The 19,629-nt window shown below is 34.6% G+C and overlaps 1 protein-coding gene across 2 annotated transcripts in view; it reads left to right on the forward strand.

The window, feature by feature from the left end:
• ccser1 (coiled-coil serine-rich protein 1) overlaps window positions 1-19,629 on the forward strand; it is a 125,064-nt gene that overhangs the window by 6,196 nt on the left and 99,239 nt on the right. For both annotated transcript variants that reach the window (XM_028457997.1, XM_028457998.1), the window contains exons 3-6: window positions 410-827; window positions 2,477-2,661; window positions 13,062-13,152; window positions 16,170-16,275. In XM_028457997.1, the coding sequence (XP_028313798.1) occupies window positions 410-827; window positions 2,477-2,661; window positions 13,062-13,152; window positions 16,170-16,275 (800 nt within the window). The remainder of the gene's footprint in view (window positions 1-409; window positions 828-2,476; window positions 2,662-13,061; window positions 13,153-16,169; window positions 16,276-19,629) is intronic.

Here is a 19,629-nt window from a genome sequence, read left to right on the forward strand (position 1 = left end):
TAAAAATCAGGCTGAATGTTTCACTCCAATAGAAAACAATGAGATGTTTACAGGCACTGGGGCCGTGTGACATCATCAATCACATGATTTCAAGATGGAGGAACACAGGCTGTGAAACTGTAAAGTAGTCCTATTTATAAAAGCACATTAAAGAAATATGGTTCATAATAATGTGTTTTGTTAGACATTTAGAAGATTTTAGGCCACAATTGTAAAAACAATGGAGGATCATTTTAAAGAAACTCCAGAAATGTAGATATTTTTGCAGAATAATTGATTGTATTTTCTAGTATTAAAGAGTCACCTCAGGATGCAAACATCTAGTAAATAAAAGCCTGATGCAAAGTGTTTACATTAAACATTAAACATGTAATAATTCCTTAAACTCAGTGGTGTTTCCTCTCCTCAGGTGTTCTTCACTCCAGTCCAGTCCAGCACTGATAAACCTCTACTACCAGATACCAGCACCAACACTGACTATGACACGGCCGTCTCCATCTCTGAGCCTGAACCAGGGGTCTCCTCCCTGCCCCACGGCCAGCTGCTCCTGGAGGAGATGAAGGAGAGAGACGAGGAAGAGGAGGACGTGAGGAAAGAGGAGCCAGTAGAGAAGAGGAAGCCGGTGGTCCAAAGCAGGAGAACCACTGTCTCCCACACAGACCACAGCACCAGTGAGAGTGAGGGGTGTGTTCCTCACAGTGAGGGGTGGTACCCCAACCATGAGCAGATGGAGAGACGGGCACGGACCACCCTGTCTGTTCAGGAGAGAGGAAACTACTGTGGATGTCACGACCCCAGGTCCTCTCACCTGAGCAGACAATACACAGGTAATGCACACACACACATACACACACACACACGCACGCACGCAATACACAAAAATGACTCTTAAAAACACACAAAACAAAAAAATATATACACAAAATGACTCCAAAAACACATGAAACATTCAAAATGAGAGAAAATGACAAAAATCCCATTTGTTGTTTCCTGTATTAATGCATTATTCTGACATGAATGTTGATCATGTGACCCTTGGATCGACTAAGAATCGCCAATGTTTGTTTTAGTTTATACTTTTTAATCTCACTTTACATTATTTCCAACTAATATAATCTTTAGGTTATGTATTTAACCCCGGTTCTATGAGTAATATTTCGTGAGATGTCTCACCAGACAACCCTTCTTGCTCGAACAAGTGAGAAGAGGTTCTTCTGTACAGCCGCCCTCACTCTTATAGAGGGTGGGAGTGTCCCCGGCGGATGGAAAGTTTTTTCCAGCCAATCAGGGTTGGCGGATTGAGAAAAGTGCTTCTGAGGGCTACAGGGAGTGTGTATCCTATAGTGAGACATCTCACCAAATATTATGAAATAGAACTCACTTGTTGGTATTTAGTCTAAAGAGATGACCTCATTTTTAGCAGCAGGTGATTTCTGTGTTTTTTTATTTCTCTCGTAACACGTTAAACATTAGTGAGGAGACGTGGAATAATTAAGGTTCAAAAAGCAGAAAGTGTTCGTAGATGATTTTGTGTTTTAACTGAAGTCACAAACTGTTTTTCATCTACTGTAAATATCTGGATGTTTAAACTCTCAAAGAGCTTTAACAGAGTCTGCTTTTCTTTATCTCTCATTGACTTACAAACACCTACTTTGTAGCTTTAAGCTAATAATAATAAGTCATTTTCTGTACCAACAGTGTTGGTAGACAAACTGGATTCTCCTGCTTATAATCAGGTGTTTAAGGAAAACATCTAAAACATGACCATCCCAGTTCTGACAAAGTGACACAGATGCATTTATTTCTACTTTGTGTAAATCTAAAATCAACCAGTCAGTGTCTGGTTTATACTACATTAAAAAAACAAACAAAAACCCATCTTTTTGGGATTTCTTTTTTGAGTTAATAATCACAGAGGAAATAATCGTGTATGTTCATGATCAAAGGAAAAGCATTAGTTTGAATCTTTGAACGCATTATTTTTGTTGCAGATTTGTTTGATTAAAATGACTTTTATTGCTATTATCCTCCTGTCCTGTGACTAAATTTAAAGTAAAACGACTCCTTAATCTCTAATTTACCATCATAACATCACATCCTGCCGTTCTCTCTCACTTTATCCTCAGCAGACGCTCAGACAAACTGAATTCTGGGTTATTTTAGTCTTTAACTGCTTGTTTTTTTAAGTTTTTATTCTTTATTATACAATTTCCCCTAAAAAATCTTTCAAAGTTAAATCTACTTGTATTCTTTTATTTTTATTAGTTCTAGGTTTCTAGTTTTATTATTATTATTAAAGCTGAGGACAAAGATGATAAAATAACACTACAGGGTTGCTTTTATTTTGTAGTTTTCAGTGAGTTTTCCCTTTTAGTGCTTTACTAAAATGTTGTTGTGGATCCTCAGACTAACTAAACCTGACGGGTGTTTTATTTTATAATAAAACAGTGTTCTTTATTGTCACTGTGTCCTCCAGCGTCTCTGTGCAGCAGTGTGAGTCCGTACCATGAAGTCATCCGTCTGGAGAGGAGACTACGCTCCTCGTCTGAGGGGGCCGGGGGGCCTCGTATCCATGGTAACCACAGAGAAGCCTCTAGTGTGGATGGATGTGGTCTGCTCAAGCACAGGAACAACTCCTCATCCTCCAAACTGGGAAGTCTGGTAAGTCTTTAGTCTTTATGCACTGACACAGATTTATCATCTTTTATATCAGTGTTTTTCAACCTTGGGGTCGTGATCCCATGTGGGGTCGCCTGAAATGTAGTAATTGATTAAATTATAATTTTTTTCAATTACTAGTCTTTTTCAAATTAAAGCACCACACACAATAGCACACAACTGTGTTCTATATTGAATAGAAAATGAATGTGCACATCTGGTTACTGTATTGTTACTCATAACATCACAAACATGATCAGAAAGTAACTTTAAAACAAATATCTCTGTGGTCAAAATGGGGTCATGACCCAAAAAATGTTGGGAACCACTGTTTGATATGTTTCACACCATTGTTTGTTGTTCGTCACCTGCATCAGGTTCTGATCAATTGATTATTGCTTTTAATCTCCAGTTTGAGTTCACGTCTGTAATATGAAGACCATCTTTGCAAAGTGTCAAAGTGTAGAGTTAATAAACAGAAAGAACATTTCTTTCAGCTTTGAACGTGCTCAGTTTAGCTAAAATAAAAAAAATTCTTATATCACAGAGAATATCAGAAAACCCAGAGCTACTGTATACAGTGCAGGCTCACCACTTTGAGAATAAATATTTAGAGAAAAGAAGTTTTAAACTTGTTCATTAATTTATATACTGTAATATCCACTGACACAAAAACAAGTTTAGATATAAATATTAAACTTTTTAAAGTGAAACTTTCCTCTCTATGTCTATGGCTGCACACTCCACTAAAGGTCAAGGGTCAGTCAACACCGGAAATAAACAAAACTGCGTTGATTGTGTTCGTTTTTTTAATGAATTAAACATTTTAAATGAATTGACTAATTTTGACAGCACTAATATTTATTTAAGCTCAGTTTCTCTAAAAACAGTTTCTGAATCTTTGGGCTTCCAACGAGCCCTGACTATGGCTTCATCATATTCACATTATTCACAAAAACTTCCTGATTCCAGGTAAAAATCTGCTGTAAACATGTGTCAGTGAAATACACCTGAAATATTTCTGAAATCCCGGTTTGAATAAAGATGGTTCTGTCGTTCCCTGTCATCCTCAGATTATTTAACTTGTTCTGGTGTGTGACGTATTACTGTGTAAACAGCCAATGCACTTGTTTATTTCTCATATAATCTAGAAGCTCCAGGGCCTGTTTTAACGTTAAATGTTGTGTTTTCATAAAGACGTGTTTAATCTTTCAGTCACGCACGTTTATTGAAAACAGGAAAGAACGTGTCAGATTTTGAACAGATGATGTTTACACACTAACTGTTCACTAGAGACAGAAATACATTTCATTTCTAACTCATGCTTTAGATTGTGTTCAGAAAACTGATCTTTACATGGATTTAACTAATCAATGTGTTTGACTAGTTTTAACACTGATATAAATCAGTAAAAAACTAAAACAAAGACACTTTGGTCTACGTACAGTATAAATAATGACTTTCCAAAGCAAATTTACATTTTCTCACATTACAACCACAAATATACATTTTATCATCATTTTATATGATGCAGAATTGTTCCTGTGTTTATTTTAAGAATAGATAAATTAGATATAAATAGTTTAGTGTATTTAAGCCAAACAGCCTGTCTATCTTTCTACAGCAGATTAAATACATTAAAATACATTTAAAGGGATGAAGTAGTGTATGAAGTAGTGCTGTTTATTGATTCTGGTCCAACTCATCATTTTAGTCAAACTATTTACATTTATTGTATTTAGTTGTAAAATGACTGCCCTCTATGGGTTAAACCAGGATATTACCACTGAATGTTACTAATGGCTGAGAACGTTGGTTTGTGATGTTTGAGTGTCATCGTGCGTCATCGCCCTAAATGGAAAACAGGAATAAAAGATCATTTAAGACATGGTAATTATTATTATTTATTTCTTTTTTTTATTATATGTAAGCACTTCATCAAACTGGTTCTAAGTACAATTAACATCAAACAAAAAGGCTGACATGTTCTTATAGTCACACAGTCTTTTCACTTTGTTTAACTAAAGTGGTGTAGCATTAGCATTAGCAACACTTGCTACATAACAAGGCAGCATATCAGTGGTAGAGTGGGTTGTCCAGTGACTGAAGGGTTGGGGGTTCAAATCCCGCTCTAACCGAGTCATTGTCGTTGTGTCCTTGGGCAAGGCACTTTACCCACATTGCCTCGTATGAGTGAGTATGAATGAATTGTGAATGAATGTTGGTGGTGGTCAGAGGGGAAGTAGGCGCGAAATGGCAGCCACGCCTCTGTCAGTCTGCCCCAGGGCAGCTGTGGCTACATTGTAGCTTACCACCACAGGTATGACTGTGTGAGTGACTGGTGTGAATGAATAATGGTTTCTGTCTCCTCGAAGAAAAGCACTATATAAATCCAAGCCATTATTATTATTATTATTATTAATAATAATAATAATAATGATAATAAGAAAATCATACTTTAAACAGTGTTTGAACGCCTCATTTCACACAGTTTAGACAATAATATCCTTTACAAGATAAAACATTACTGCTTTGGTTACATTAGGCCTGGGTGATATGGACCAATATTCATATTTATATATTTTTCCTCAAAATAGAAATAGGTGATATAAACTATTTATTTTTATTTTTTACATTTTTTTTTCAATACTTTTACAAGAAAAACAATAACGGTCAGTGGAGCCACAAAGACCCTTTTAATAATCACTAGCAGCACAATAACAACATTTTGTGTCACTTTTGACTTTTGCCATGACTGCACGTTACTGGCCTTTAGGGACAACAAGACATATTGATTAGTGTAAATAATGAGTTACTACATTATAACGTGTCTGTTAAAAAGTAAAATGAAGGTAAGATGTTTAACTAGTGTCTTGATGTTTGAGGTGAGCTTTTGCTAATAATTTACTGCTGAACATTCTCCATTGGTATACACAGATATAATGTGTGTGCAGGGCACTTGCTGTCCTTTGCTAAAGCTAACCATGATGTTTTATGTACACTAACTCTCACACTACATTCACATGCTTCATCACAAACTCTTTCTGCAAAGAAAAGTTGTGAAATGTGGTTTTAATATGAGCACAACTTCTGTTTTGGGATTTCCAGCGTGTTTTTGTTTCTTTTTGTCCTAAAGGCTTCTAGTTTTATCAGATAAATAACTTAAAGTTTACTCGTTATGTTGAACATATTATGGTGATTATACTGGCCTAACATTGTGTTCACAAATGATTTAGGTTTATTTTATTTCTTTTACCAAACTGTGGAACAGGTGAGCTAATAAAAAGACTTAGAGAGTGTGGAGTTAATAGTTATTTAGGGACTCATTAGATACAAGATAGAAACTAAAGTCTGCAGGACTCCTCCCCACGAGGATTAGACACCACTACAGTCGCTTTAGAAACAAGTATCTCCTAATTCACTAGTGGCTGCTGGTATTTAAAAAAAAAAGAAGACATTCAGCGAGTTCTCTTTTTCCTTTTACTGTGAAGTCACACCTTAGATACAGAACTGAGCTGAACTCTTTTAATATTGTGCTTTTTATTGTTTAAATGTTCAGATTAACTTAAGCCAATTAGAAAGCCTTAGCCTTTATTTAATTGTAACACTTTATTTTATTTAAAATATTGGATAATAAAACACTGTCTGTAGAGTTTTAAAGAAATAAACTATGTGGGAACATAAAGACAATAATCACAGAGAGGATGAGTATAAAAGACTAATAATTGAGAAATGTACAGAAAAGACTGAAACTGAGAAAAAAAGACTGAAAACAGATCTCAATAGTCAGCAATTATGGGGATAAAATGTATTTTTAACCAGTGAGTTACAGACATTTTAACCTTAAATAAAAGAATATTCAATAATATGATAAAATAAGTACAAAATAAAGAAGAGACTGAAATATAATCTCAATACAGATAATATGAGTCGAATTTTTGTTCATATTGTCAATAATGTAGTGTAAAGGTGTGATTAGCTAGCTTAATGTTCCATGTTAGCTGTGCTATATGAGCAACATAGCAGCTAATACATCTCTTAGTGGTAACGGAGTGGAGTGGTCCCAGCCATCACACAGCTCAAAGTGCTTTTACAAAGTTAAAAACTAACTGAACTGATTTAGTTCATGTAAAGAAATAAAATTCATTTACCCAGAAAATACAATTATTATTGAAGATAAATATGAAGCCCTAAACCTTCTCTACACACATTTTTTTCATAAAGTTTCATCTTATTTTGATAATTTCTGACATCATCAAGATACAAACAGTGTAGAACATAATTAATGTCAGTAAACATACGTTGTTAATATTAATGTTATTTCAGTAATCACTCTAACCCTGTGATGGTACAAGATCTGTGTGAATAATAAACATATTGTCATAAATAAAGGAATTATTTGACACCTTTTTTGTGCATCTTAATTAGATGACAGATATTTGTTTGTATTTCTCCATTAAAATCAATATTCGGCGTTGATTCATTGCAACGTCTTTGTTTCACACCCTGTGATGGTATTTTATTCTTGACTTTTCTTGTGGCATTCCAATAAAACAGGAACACATTTATTCTCAGCGATGTGGAGTGTGTGTTTGTCACCCGCTAACAGCTGCTGGCAGCTTTAGCAAAGAGACAAACACCAGCGTCTGAACCCACCTCGTAAATATCAGCAATATTTTATGTCATGGTTTCACGAGGACAATAAGGCCAACACTACATACAGCCTCTGAATCTGAAAAATAGTTCATTGTGTTCTTTGAAGTGGAGGTGGAGGAGGTCTGCAGACAAAGGTAGAGGGAGGGGTGGGGGGCGATTCAGGGAGCAACACACGAGTAATGAAAGCTAGATCAAAGCCAATAAGCAGCACACAGAGTCTGAGATGGAGTGATGAAGATGATGGTTTCAGGGTTCTCTGTACTGATCAGCAGATAAAATAAATACACACTAAAGCTGGGGTTCTCAACCTTTTCATGGTTCCGTACCCCTTCAGCCATGGACCACCTACCAGGGTTGGGGTCAATTATAATTACAATTGCATAATTTATAATTTATTACAACTATAGCCTAATCATAATTGTAATTTAAAAAATCTGTTGCTGTCGTAATCATAATTAAATGGTAATTGACTTCAGATAATTTACTTTGTAATTGTAATTCCCATGAAAATTCTATAAAAATTGTCAATTATAACTTAACGCAAAACTGGGGAACCATGATACAGTTCTACACATATGTAGTGAACAATTATTAAAATATGTTTCATATAAAGCTTTTCCACATTTTACCATTTAATTTTTAAAAAATCTATGGGTACACTGACGCAATAAACGCTCAGACGCCCACAACAAAAATATTAAAACCTATATTTTCATTGATTATGAGTCCTAACAAGGTAATCAATAGATAGGAAATAAATTAAATGATAGATATTAGTTTTTAGTTTATTTTACAGCTGATTTAGGACCTGTTAGCATTAGAGATGCTAACAGAAAGCTAACATATGAGGAAGGTTAACTTTTATTAGGTTATTTATTTCAGGCTCAGTAATTGCATTTATGTGTAATTGAACTTTAGTAATTGAGAATGTAATTGTAATTGATGAGGATAAAATATAATTGGAATTGGAAAAAATGCCAGTCACTGTAATTGTAATTGAGCATGGGTAATTGAAAAATGTATTTGTAACTGAAAAATGTAATTGACTCCAACCTTGCCTCCTACTCTAGGGCACTATAAAATCATTTTTTTTCCCATTTATTTATTTATTTTTTATACCAAATTTTTCTACATAAATTTTTTAGATTTTTAAAAAAAATTAGAAATATTTATTATTTTTTTCTGAAAATATTAGTTTTTAACACCTGCAAGGAAACAAAAGAACAAAAATGTATGTCAATAACAAAATCTTTATTCAAAATAATGTGTAAGCTTCAGTTAAAATGTAGATATAAAGAGAACTGATATGGATTATTGTGACTGCTCCTTTGTAATTATTTATAATATGTCATATACAGTAACGATGTATGAGCAGCATTAATGTCACCATGTTTCCTCTCAGGGATCAATGATTTACTGAATCTGAGCTGAACGGTCCTTCACCTCACCATCACAGCGTTTCATTCACATTCTTTAATTTCTGAGTGTTTATTCAGTTTTCATTGATCCATTCAGTGATTTTATTAACGTAGACATTAATACTCCAAAAAATATGGATACCTGGCCCAAAAACAAAACACCGAAATAAAGTATTAGGCAAATTATTAGTATATGCAAATGTATGGCTGTATGAATGTTTACTGACCTCACTATTAAAGAATTGTATTTGTATTAATTCATATTGATGATTAAAAAATGTATCAAGTAAGCATATTTGAAAACATTTATTTTGCATTGACATTCCAACAGTGCACAATATAAAATAAAATAATAAATAAAATGTGTAGGGGGACAAGGAGTTTTAAAAATGCTAATATTAATTATTATTAATATTACATAACATTTGCCAAAGTGCCATCCAGGATTGAGTTATAGTGTTTAAATAGTTATCAATACCTTGTCATTAAGGGTTTGGATTCTTGTCAAACTATCTACTCTTTTATAGCAAAAGCAATATTATTTCATGAACCACAGACAAACAGTTACGTTTATAAACAATTATGAATCAAACAAGTTAAAGCTATTTACACAAACACACTAAAAAGCGATACACTCACTAAGCTAAGTATAAATGCTAGAGTATACACAGAAAATAAAGAGAAAAAGGTGTGTGCATGCGTGCGTGTGTGTGTGTGTGTGTGTGTTGGAGAGAGGCTGAATCTTTTTCTGTATTTTATTTTGTTTTCATGTTTGTCAAAGATGTAAATCCACTTTCACACACACAGTACGTAGTAGCAAAGTGCATCATGATCTTTACTGCACGTTTGGCTAATGCTAAGCAATGTAGCTCTCGTCATATTTATGCTTTTTTGACCACATACTTTCTCTGTGACCACTAGAGGGCAGTCTATCAGAGGCCAGTGTGCTATTTGTTGAAATGCATGGAGGCTCCTGACTGCTGCTTTATTTATATTATAGTTTACAATGTTGTCACGCTGTTTTTATTTTTTATTCACGTACCTCTAAGGGTACCCGTACCTCACTTTTGGAACCTAGGCAGGAGGTGAACCATTCTAACCTGAATAAACCTCAGAGCGACATCACACTGCAGCGTTTTATTCAACAAAGTGATTTCCAGTGTGTGTTCCCTGTGCCCTCAGGCTCCCAGGATAAACACAAGTGGCTGCAAAGCGTCGACTCACACAGAATAAGTCATTTGTTAGTCTGTATATTTCCTATTTCTTAAAGCTATAATACCTGGTTCCCCCTAAAGCTCTGTGTAAATGTAATTTTCACAGACTTCACCGTATGTGTGGTTTCTACAGAGAGGAGGAGAGCAATGATCCTTTTATTCACCTTCTTCTATTCCATGTGTTAGTTGTCATTTTTTCTGACAGTTAGAAGATAAAACCATCTCCTAATGAGACTCAGATATTATATTATCCTTTAACTTGAGCATTTTATTCACTTGGATCACACGAGGAGGTAAAAAGGTTGTAAAATCACATCCTACACATTTTAATGGGCAGTTTAGCTTCTAATGATGAAGTCTGTGCAGTATTATTATCACAGGAAATGTCATCTTATTCTATGTCCTATATCTATGTGCTGTTAGCTTTAATGGTTGAACCCAGGTCACATCATGTGTGTTCTATGTTATCTACATTAACCACTCACTGTAAACAGAAGAACAACAATTTCCTGCTACATTCAGAGGTTTTCTGGGTGTTTGGGTCGTTAGCCACAGAGCTAACATCAATGTTCATGGACATGGATCAATATTAAAGAGGATTGGGAGTTCATTGCTGTCCAAACCACCACAGTGCACGTTAGCATTAGCGTACGTGCACGTTAGCCGTTAGCGTACGTGACGTGCAGTGTTTCAGCTTTTATTGGATGATGTTTAAAAATGGGATGAAGTTTTTTTTTGTTGGTTTTCAAAGGAAACAAAATAAATAATAGAAAAAACCCCATAATTATCTAAAATGAAAGTGTAATTTAAAACCATGTGTGAGCTCCAATTAAAAGGTAGATCTAAGTTGTAATGACATGGATTATTGTGATTATTTGTCTTATAATGACCAGTTTCCCCTCAGGGATCAATGGCTTACTGAATCTGATCAGCTTTATTGATTAAGTTTTGATCAACTTTATCAGACAGAAATAAACGAGTTATTTCACCACTAGGGGGCATAATATTGATCTGATGAATGTATGATGTTTCAGACTCTACAGTCCCTCTCATCAGTGGTCCAACATGAAAATATCTGTTAAATTTAAATAATACACAAACCTTTACACTATAGACAACTATAGAGAGCACTGATCCTTTATTATTATTATTATTATTATTATTATTATTCTCTCCCATCTGTTGGTTGTCATTTTTTCTGACAGTTAGAAAACTTAAAAATATACAGAACTTTACTAAAAGTAAAATGTTTGTCCTGAATGAAAAAATGTATAAATGTGGACAATCATCTGACTATTGAAATGTGAAGTAGTGTCAAATTTCTGTGACCATTTTAGCAATAAAAAATGTTATTATCAAACAATGTGTTTTTAAGCAGCATGACTTGTATTTTAAAATAAAAAACAAAACTTTTATGTACTATCCTTATTATTTTATTTGAGTTTATTACTGATTCATCCTCATACGTGAGGACCACCGGGGGGCAGCGTTGGTCTTTGTACGTTTGCTGAGTAATAAAAGAACCTGATCCTGATCCTGCAGCGTCATTATAACTATAAGCTGATAATATTAGTGTGAACATAGGAGCGTTCAGTGACAGATTACAGATAGATGTGTTCATGACTCACTGCAGCTCATTTAACCACGAGGAGGGATGTAGAAATGTTAGTGATGTCATAGAAGAGACAATGCTTTGATGTTTCTGGGTAGAGGGGGTGAACCGTAGTTTGCATGGATTAGTTTATTCATTTATTTACAATGCTTATAAAAGTACATGTGTCAGTGTGTGAGATCTGGATTAGAGACAATTTTTTCTTCTTCTAATAAAGATTAGAATCACTTCCTGTTCTGATCTATAAAAATCAGCCTGTTTCCTGTTTTTACAGTCTTTAATCTTTTCCTCTACCTGTTGCTTTAAGTCGTGATTATTATTATTATTATTTATAAAAGTTTCATTTATATAAAGCATTTCATACTCAATGTGCTTTACATGATTAAAAACAGTGCAACAGAAAATATTACAGTTTGAAAATCATTAAGAACAGGGTTTAAAATCAGCAATAAATAATAAACAAATTAAAACAATAAAACATAAAAAATAATAAATCAACATTAAAATTAATAAAACAACAATAAAACATTAAAAGTAATAAATCAACATTAAATATATTAAGTCAACAATAAAACATTAAACAATTTAGTCAATAAAACCTATCAACAGTATAATCAACATATTAAATAAATAACTAAGGCAACCCACAGCTGACATTAAAATGTGATTTTTATCACATTAAATAACATTTATGTATGAATACACACTTTCAAAAAGGCTTTGTTAAATTAAAGCAGATGTGGGTGTTTTTGTTGTTGTTTTTTAGTATTCAGTTTAAAAGGCACTGCACCAGAAAAAGTTAGAAGTATTTCATTATCATGACTTTATAGCCTTAAAAGGACAAATTAAAGCAGTGTAATATTATATTATAAATCATTATTGTTATTTAAAGTCACAGCACATCCCTGTCCTTACCTAATAATCCAGCTGTTTCCAGCATTAGCATAGCTAGCTATCGTAGCATTTAACCATTCCATCTATCTGCAGGTCGTCTGTGATGTGGAATCAGACGATGTCCAGTAGAAATGTTAATAATTCAACCAGAAAACATCAAACTTTTAACATGTAACATCTGAAGAAGTGAAATTCCACTTTTCCCTTTAATCTAAAGTATTTAATATATGTTGATCATTTTCCAGCAGCTCTCTCAGCTTTTATTTTGTGGTGAAACTTCACTGCAGTATGATTGCGTTCTCAGACTAAAGCATCATTGTTGTGTCAAAGCGAAGGTTTCAATATGTTTTCATGAGTTTATCACTAATGATCAGACACTAATTATCTGACTGTGTCGCTGGAAGAGAAAAAAGATCCCACGCTCTAATAAAACACTTTTCTGGATTACTTAAAGAAAAAAAAACAAAGCTTCACTTTTTTCAAACGTTCCAAGAATATTTTATTTTTTTTCAGTGATTTTACAACTTGTTGAAATAATTGTTTCTACGTGATTTCATTTGACTTTTTTAATTCTATAATTGCTCATGTTTCTTTTATTTTTTTTTACAGGATGTTTTGAATAATCTGGGTTCATCAGAGCTGGATGAAGATGATCTGATGTTAGACCTGGACCTGTCTGATGATCACAGACACCGACACGGTAAATATATCAACATATAACAGTGTTAAAGTTAATATAGCAATATATAACTTTACAGTGTTAAGGTTAATATATTAATATATAACATTACAGTGTTAAGATAAATATAACAGTTAGAATATGACTCGCCGTTAGCTGAACGTCCTCACGTTTACACATTGAATTATTTTTGTTTCATTATTAAAAGTGTTGATCTGTTCATAAAGAGCTTAAAATTCCATTCATGTGTCTAAACTAACCAACTGAACTGTGACTAAGCAAAATCACGCTCCTTAAAGGATCAATAATAAGCTCTAATCACAGTTTTTGATCATTTCTAAACAAAAAAAAAAAGTATTTTTGGTGAAATAATTGGTGGTTTAATAAAAGAGTTAAACACTGATCTGTTTGTGCAGAAGAGCAGTTATTAGTGACACAGTTTCTGGAAATTCTACAAAACTGGATTCATTGTAAAGTTATAATTACAAATACATCTGTTGAAATGTTTTTTTTTGCAATATTTATGTTAGGATATGATACAGTTACAAAAATATTGATCCAAATTTCTTGTTAATTCCAATAAATCATTCCCTGGCCTCGTGGTTAAGGACAGCGGGCTTGTAATTGGAGGGTCGCCGGTTCGAATCTCGCCCGGGCCATCACTGTGTCACTGTGGGATGTTGAGCAAATCCCTTCACCCCCATCAGCGCCACTGCTACCCCTCTGGGAAAACTACGGTGATGAATAAAGTATACAAATTTCAAAAATGTCAAAATATAGTGGAAATATCCTGTAAATATTTTGAAAATTTTCTGGAAATATATTGGTAATGTTCCGCCCCTTTTCAGCCCTAAGTGTGAGACGTGCTGGAAATGATTTTCATCAATTTAACATAAGGACTGAGATCAGATCCATTAATGATGTTGGAACTATGTTTACATGTAAAGCAGCTGTGATGCTGTATAATATATACATACATATATATATATGTATATGTATGTATATATATATATATATATATATATCAGAGATTCAGCTCCTTGTGCGTTTACATCTCTTACTTTTCATCTGTGAAGAGTTGTTGAGGAGCAGTGGGATTTGAACCCAGTGTGCACATGCACACGTACATGTAGCACAGGCTTTTAGTAGGATCCCCACACACATACACACACACACACACATACACACACACACACACACACACTGAGTCATTAGACATAATGGTTTGCAGTGTGTAGCATGAAATTAAAGCTGTGATGAATTGTTCTCATAAAGTCAAGGGACTCAAACTCAAACACAAGTGTGTGTTTCTACGAGTGGAGTGGTGTGATTTAAAGGCACAGTGTGCACACACACACACACACACACACACACACACACACACACACACACACACACACACACACACACACACACACACACACACACACAGGCTCATTGTGGCATTTGTCCTTTTTACCTCTCTCAGGTGACTTGTTAAAACTTTTATTAAAAACCAAGCAGTTTCACCACAATTTATGGCCGATGGCGTCTAGTCGACGGCGTTCAGACACAGGAGCTAGCATGACCACTCAGAATGTGACTTTACAGTCAGCGAATAGTAGAGTAGTACAGATAGAAGAGATAATCATGAGCTTCATCATCGCACTGTCGTCACGACGTCACATGCAAACAAGGCAACGTGATAATTAGAGTAAGTATAGTCACTTCCTGTTAAAAACCACTTCAATACAAGTAGCATAGTTTATATATGTATATATATATATATATACTGTATATTAGGGTTGGGACTTTATTGCGTTAATTGCGATTAATTAATTACAGAAAAAAATAACACAGTTACTCGCTTTTTTTTCTCACTCCAAACAATGTGGAACCTTTCTCATGTCACTAGTTCCTAGTTTACCCATAACACTGATGCACAGCCCACAACACAAGAAACAGGAGAACCAGAGGAGAAGTCGTTGCTGTGCTACATGGATGTCAATTTAAGTTTAAATAAAAACACAGAATGGAAAAATAAAGTGATGTTTTTTATTTTAATACAAAAACGCATTTGTTTTAGAAAGTTTAGTAAAAATCCAGAAGAGCATGAATATATCTTAGTTAAATGTTAGATAGTGCTTTGTGAAGAATACAATCATAATATTCTTTATTCATATTACACATTGTTAGCACTCAGTGATGAAATAATAAACACTATTTAGTTGTTTAAGATCATTTATTATTTTTATTGATTTAATCAGATACTAACATTTAAACTGGATAAATGTTGCTTATCGTGTTAATTTTGATTATTCAGGTTTAATTATCTACAAAGTCTCTAATTAATTAGAGCATTTTTTAAAAATCGAGTTAATAGCATAAATGTGTGTGCATGTCAAAAGTATCTATATTCAAAAAAGGATCGATACTAAAAGGTTGTACGCACTCACAAAAGTATGGAAATATATTTGAAGTTTCTTTTTGCACTCTTTATTATTTATATGATATTATTATTAACCTGTGGTTCTGTTAATAATGTCGTAATAGAGGGCATTTTTGCATTTTTCTTGTTAATAAAAATATTTCTATTAAATGTTCGGGTTAATTCATTTTATTTTATCCATGTGGTATCGGAAATGGACAAGAGTACCGAATATTTTAGTATTGGGACAGCCCTAATAGCAGGTAATTAAGTATTCAGGACACACTGATAAAGAATGTGTTGCATGTTTAATAGTAAAAAAGTTACACAATTAATTGTATAAGTGGGAAAATCAAGCATCTTTTCCTTCAGATTCCACATGCTGACTCTCTCTACCCTTATTTCCTCACAGTCAACACTAGTAATAGTAGTGAAACACCAGCACCCTCTAGTGTTGGAACTGTGAGCTGCAGCTGGCACTTTGCCGTAAAACAGATCACCTTCAAAATAAAAGCACAAAGGTCTTTTCCATGAGAGTTTGTGAAAATGTGTCTTTAAACCATTGTCTTGCAGTAAATCAGTGTGTGTCAGTCTATTAACCCTTTAAAGACATTGTGTCGTGTGTTAACAGTGTCCAGAGAAGACTCCAGTCAGTCCTTGGCCTCCTGCATCAACTTCCTCCACTCGTCCATGGATTCATCAGCAGAGCGTGGAGCAGTGAGAGAGAACCATCACAGGTACATGGACATGATTATTGGCCTGTGTTATCACCAGGATGACTCAGCACTTTATCATTAATCACACACAGATAAAGGAGATAAAAGTTCACGTCTCTGTGGATACAGACGTGTTTTTTACTCCGCTGCATTTACTTTGAAAGTGAACACTAGATGTTCTAGGTTAAATCTGTTAGCATCACGTGACTTTCATCTAGTATAAGGCTAACTTCCACGTAAACATCTGTGGTCCTCACCAGGCTTCATTTCCTCTGAGAGTCCTGGTCTGTTTATGGTGTAAAGATCACTGTAAGTCTGGTGAGGTCCAAACAAGGAGACGTTTTTATGATGTGAGAAAGAAAACCAGGACCAAATACAGGAAGTGGGATCAAAAACAGGAAGTGGTACTAAAACAAGAAGTAGGACCAAAAACAGCAAGTGGCACTAAAACAGGAAGTAGGACCAAATAGAGGAAGTGGGACCAAATATAGGAAGTGGGATGAAAAACAGGAAGTAGGACCAAAAACAGTAAGTGGTACTAAAACAAGAAGTAGGACCAAAAACAGCAAGTGGCACTAAAACAGGAAGTAGGACCAAATAGAGGAAGTGGGGCCAAATATAGGAAGTGGGATCAAAAACAGGAAATAGGACCAAAAACAGCAAGTGGCACTAAAACAGGAAGTAGGACCAAATATAGGAAGTGGGACCAAATATAGGAAGTGGGACCAAATACAGGAAGTAGGATCAAAAACAGCAAGTGGCACCAAAACAGGAAGTAGGACCAAATATAGGAAGTGAGACGAAATACAGGAAGTGGGACCAAAAACAGCAAGTGGCACTAAAACAGGAAGTAGGACCAAAGAGAGGAAGTGGGACCAAATATAGGAAGTGGGATGAAAAACAGGAAGTAGGACCAAAAACAGCAAGTGGTACTAAAACAAGAAGTAGGACCAAAAACAGCAAGTGGCACTAAAACAGGAAGTAGGACCAAATAGAGGAAGTGGGGCCAAATATAGGAAGTGGGATCAAAAACAGGAAATAGGACCAAAAACAGCAAGTGGCACTAAAACAGGAAGTAGGACCAAATATAGGAAGTGGGACCAAATATAGGAAGTGGGACCAAATATAGGAAGTGGGACGAAATACAGGAAGTGGGACCAAAAACAGCAAGTGGCACTAAAACAGGAAGTAGGACCAAAGAGAGGAAGTGGGACCAAATATAGGAAGTGGGATGAAAAACAGGAAGTAGGACCAAAAACAGCAAGTGGTACTAAAACAAGAAGTAGGACCAAAAACAGCAAGTGGCACTAAAACAGTAAGTAGGACCAAATATAGGAAGTGGGATCAAAAACAGGAAGTAGGACCAAATATCGGAAGTGGCACTAAAACAGGAAGCAGGACCAAATATAGGAAGTGGCACTAAAACAGGAAGTAGGACCAAATATAGGAAGTGGCACTAAAACAGGAAGTAGGGCCAAATATGGGAAGTGCGTGTCAGTGCCCAATCCTTTCATGGGTCTGATCTTTTTAGATCTTTTCAACTCATATTTTATGGCAGTTCGTGTTCTATTTCAAAGGTTGAAACGCTGTTATTTAAAAAGAACTAGAAATGTATGTTTTGAGTGAGTTCTGATTTATTTTGGTTTTTATTTTATTTTCATGTTTGGTTTTTGATTGTCAATTGTGTTTTTATCTGTTTTGTATATATCGTCTTGCAGTGTTTATTTCATTTTTGCCTTTTTATTTTTCAAAAAGTGCGACCAAAAACAGGAAGTGATGGTTAAACACAAACATCTTGAGCACATGTAAACAAACTAAATTGCGTGTGCGTGGGAATGAGCGTGTTTAGTAGGTAAAAATGTGTCAGACTTCTTCTTCCTTCTTTTTATCTTCATTTTTCTTCTTCTACTTCTTTTTCTGAATGTTGACAATTTTTCACTCAGACGCAGAAGAAGAAGGTGGAAGTTTTCTGTCCAATAGTGACCGTTGGTCTGCGTGACTTTTTAGTTTTTTTAAAGAACTCGACCAAATGAAAATCCAACAATGTTGCAGATTCACCTCCTGAACCAGACCAAGTCCCCTAGACTATAAATATGAAACATAATAAATATGAAACACCTTAACTCTGAATGTGCTGCATGCTTAAACTGAGCTGGTCTAGGTGTGTGTGCGCACACACACACTTTGCTGCGTGCTTGCGCTGTAGACGGGTCTTATTTGGTTTTATGGAGTTAGTGGGTAATAAAGATGCTGAATCACCAGCGCTGTGTCCTCCAGTGACTCCACTCACTAGAGCCAACCTCACATTATTGCTTCTCTCTTTTTCTGCTCCTGCTTTTATTCATATGATTTATGCCTGAACGCGTGTTTGTGCTGAATTAACCAATGAGGATCTACCGTAATTACTTCGTGAGTCGTTTGCTGGTTAATGTGTAGGAGGAGCTGATTTATCCTCTCCTATAGTGAGACATTGAACTCATCTCAGACCTTTTTATCTCCTACTCGGTGCTTTGTCACTTTTCTAATACTTTGTAGGTGTCAGAGACATTTTCTGTGTCTAGACAGCTTCAGTGAATCGTCAGAATCCGATTTTGTCAACCTTCTACAGGTCTGTGTCGCACACGTCATGGATTATTGCTTTACATTGAAGTCCTGCAGCAGGCGTGCAGATGGTTTGTTTCCTCTTTATGTTTCACATAATGTTCACATTTTGCTACAAAACAATGACTTTCTATTCAAAAAAGACAATAAAAACCATACTCTTTGTCCCTTAGATCAATGAATCGAGCCTCATTTACTCCAAGAAGGAAAGAAAAAATTTGATGCATTGCATTGTGGGATGTGGAGTCCTGTACACCAGGGGTTCTCAACCTTGGGGTCGCAAGACAATGGGGAAAGAAATAATGAAAAAAAGTGGGCAAAAAAGAAAAGAAGTTTGATCTCATTTGTTTAAAAACAATAACAGAGAAATGGAAAGAAAAATATAAAAGGGAGATTAAAAATGAAAAAAATAAAATAACGTAAATAAAAAACAAAAAGAAAAGAAAAAGTTTAAGCTCATCTTCTTATTTAAAGAAAAATATAAGATAAATAAACTGAAAAAAGTAAGAATTTAAAAAAAAAAAAAAAAACAGAGGAAAAAGTCTCATTCCATCTCTTTTTAAGATAAACGAAAAAGGAAAGACAAATATGATAAAAGGGATAAAAAAAAAAAAAAAAAAAACATAAAAATAGGATTTTTTTTTTTTTAAATAGATAAAAAAATGGAGGAAAAAGGGTTTGATCTCATGTCTTTAAAAAAAAAAAAAAAAACTGAAATAAAGGTTGTCAATTCTTATCAATTCCCATCCCTAAGTACAGGGCCTCAGTGTAAAC

Source organism: Gouania willdenowi, chromosome 9, assembly GCF_900634775.1.
Source record: "Gouania willdenowi chromosome 9, fGouWil2.1, whole genome shotgun sequence".
NCBI lineage: Eukaryota > Metazoa > Chordata > Actinopteri > Blenniiformes > Gobiesocidae > Gouania > Gouania willdenowi.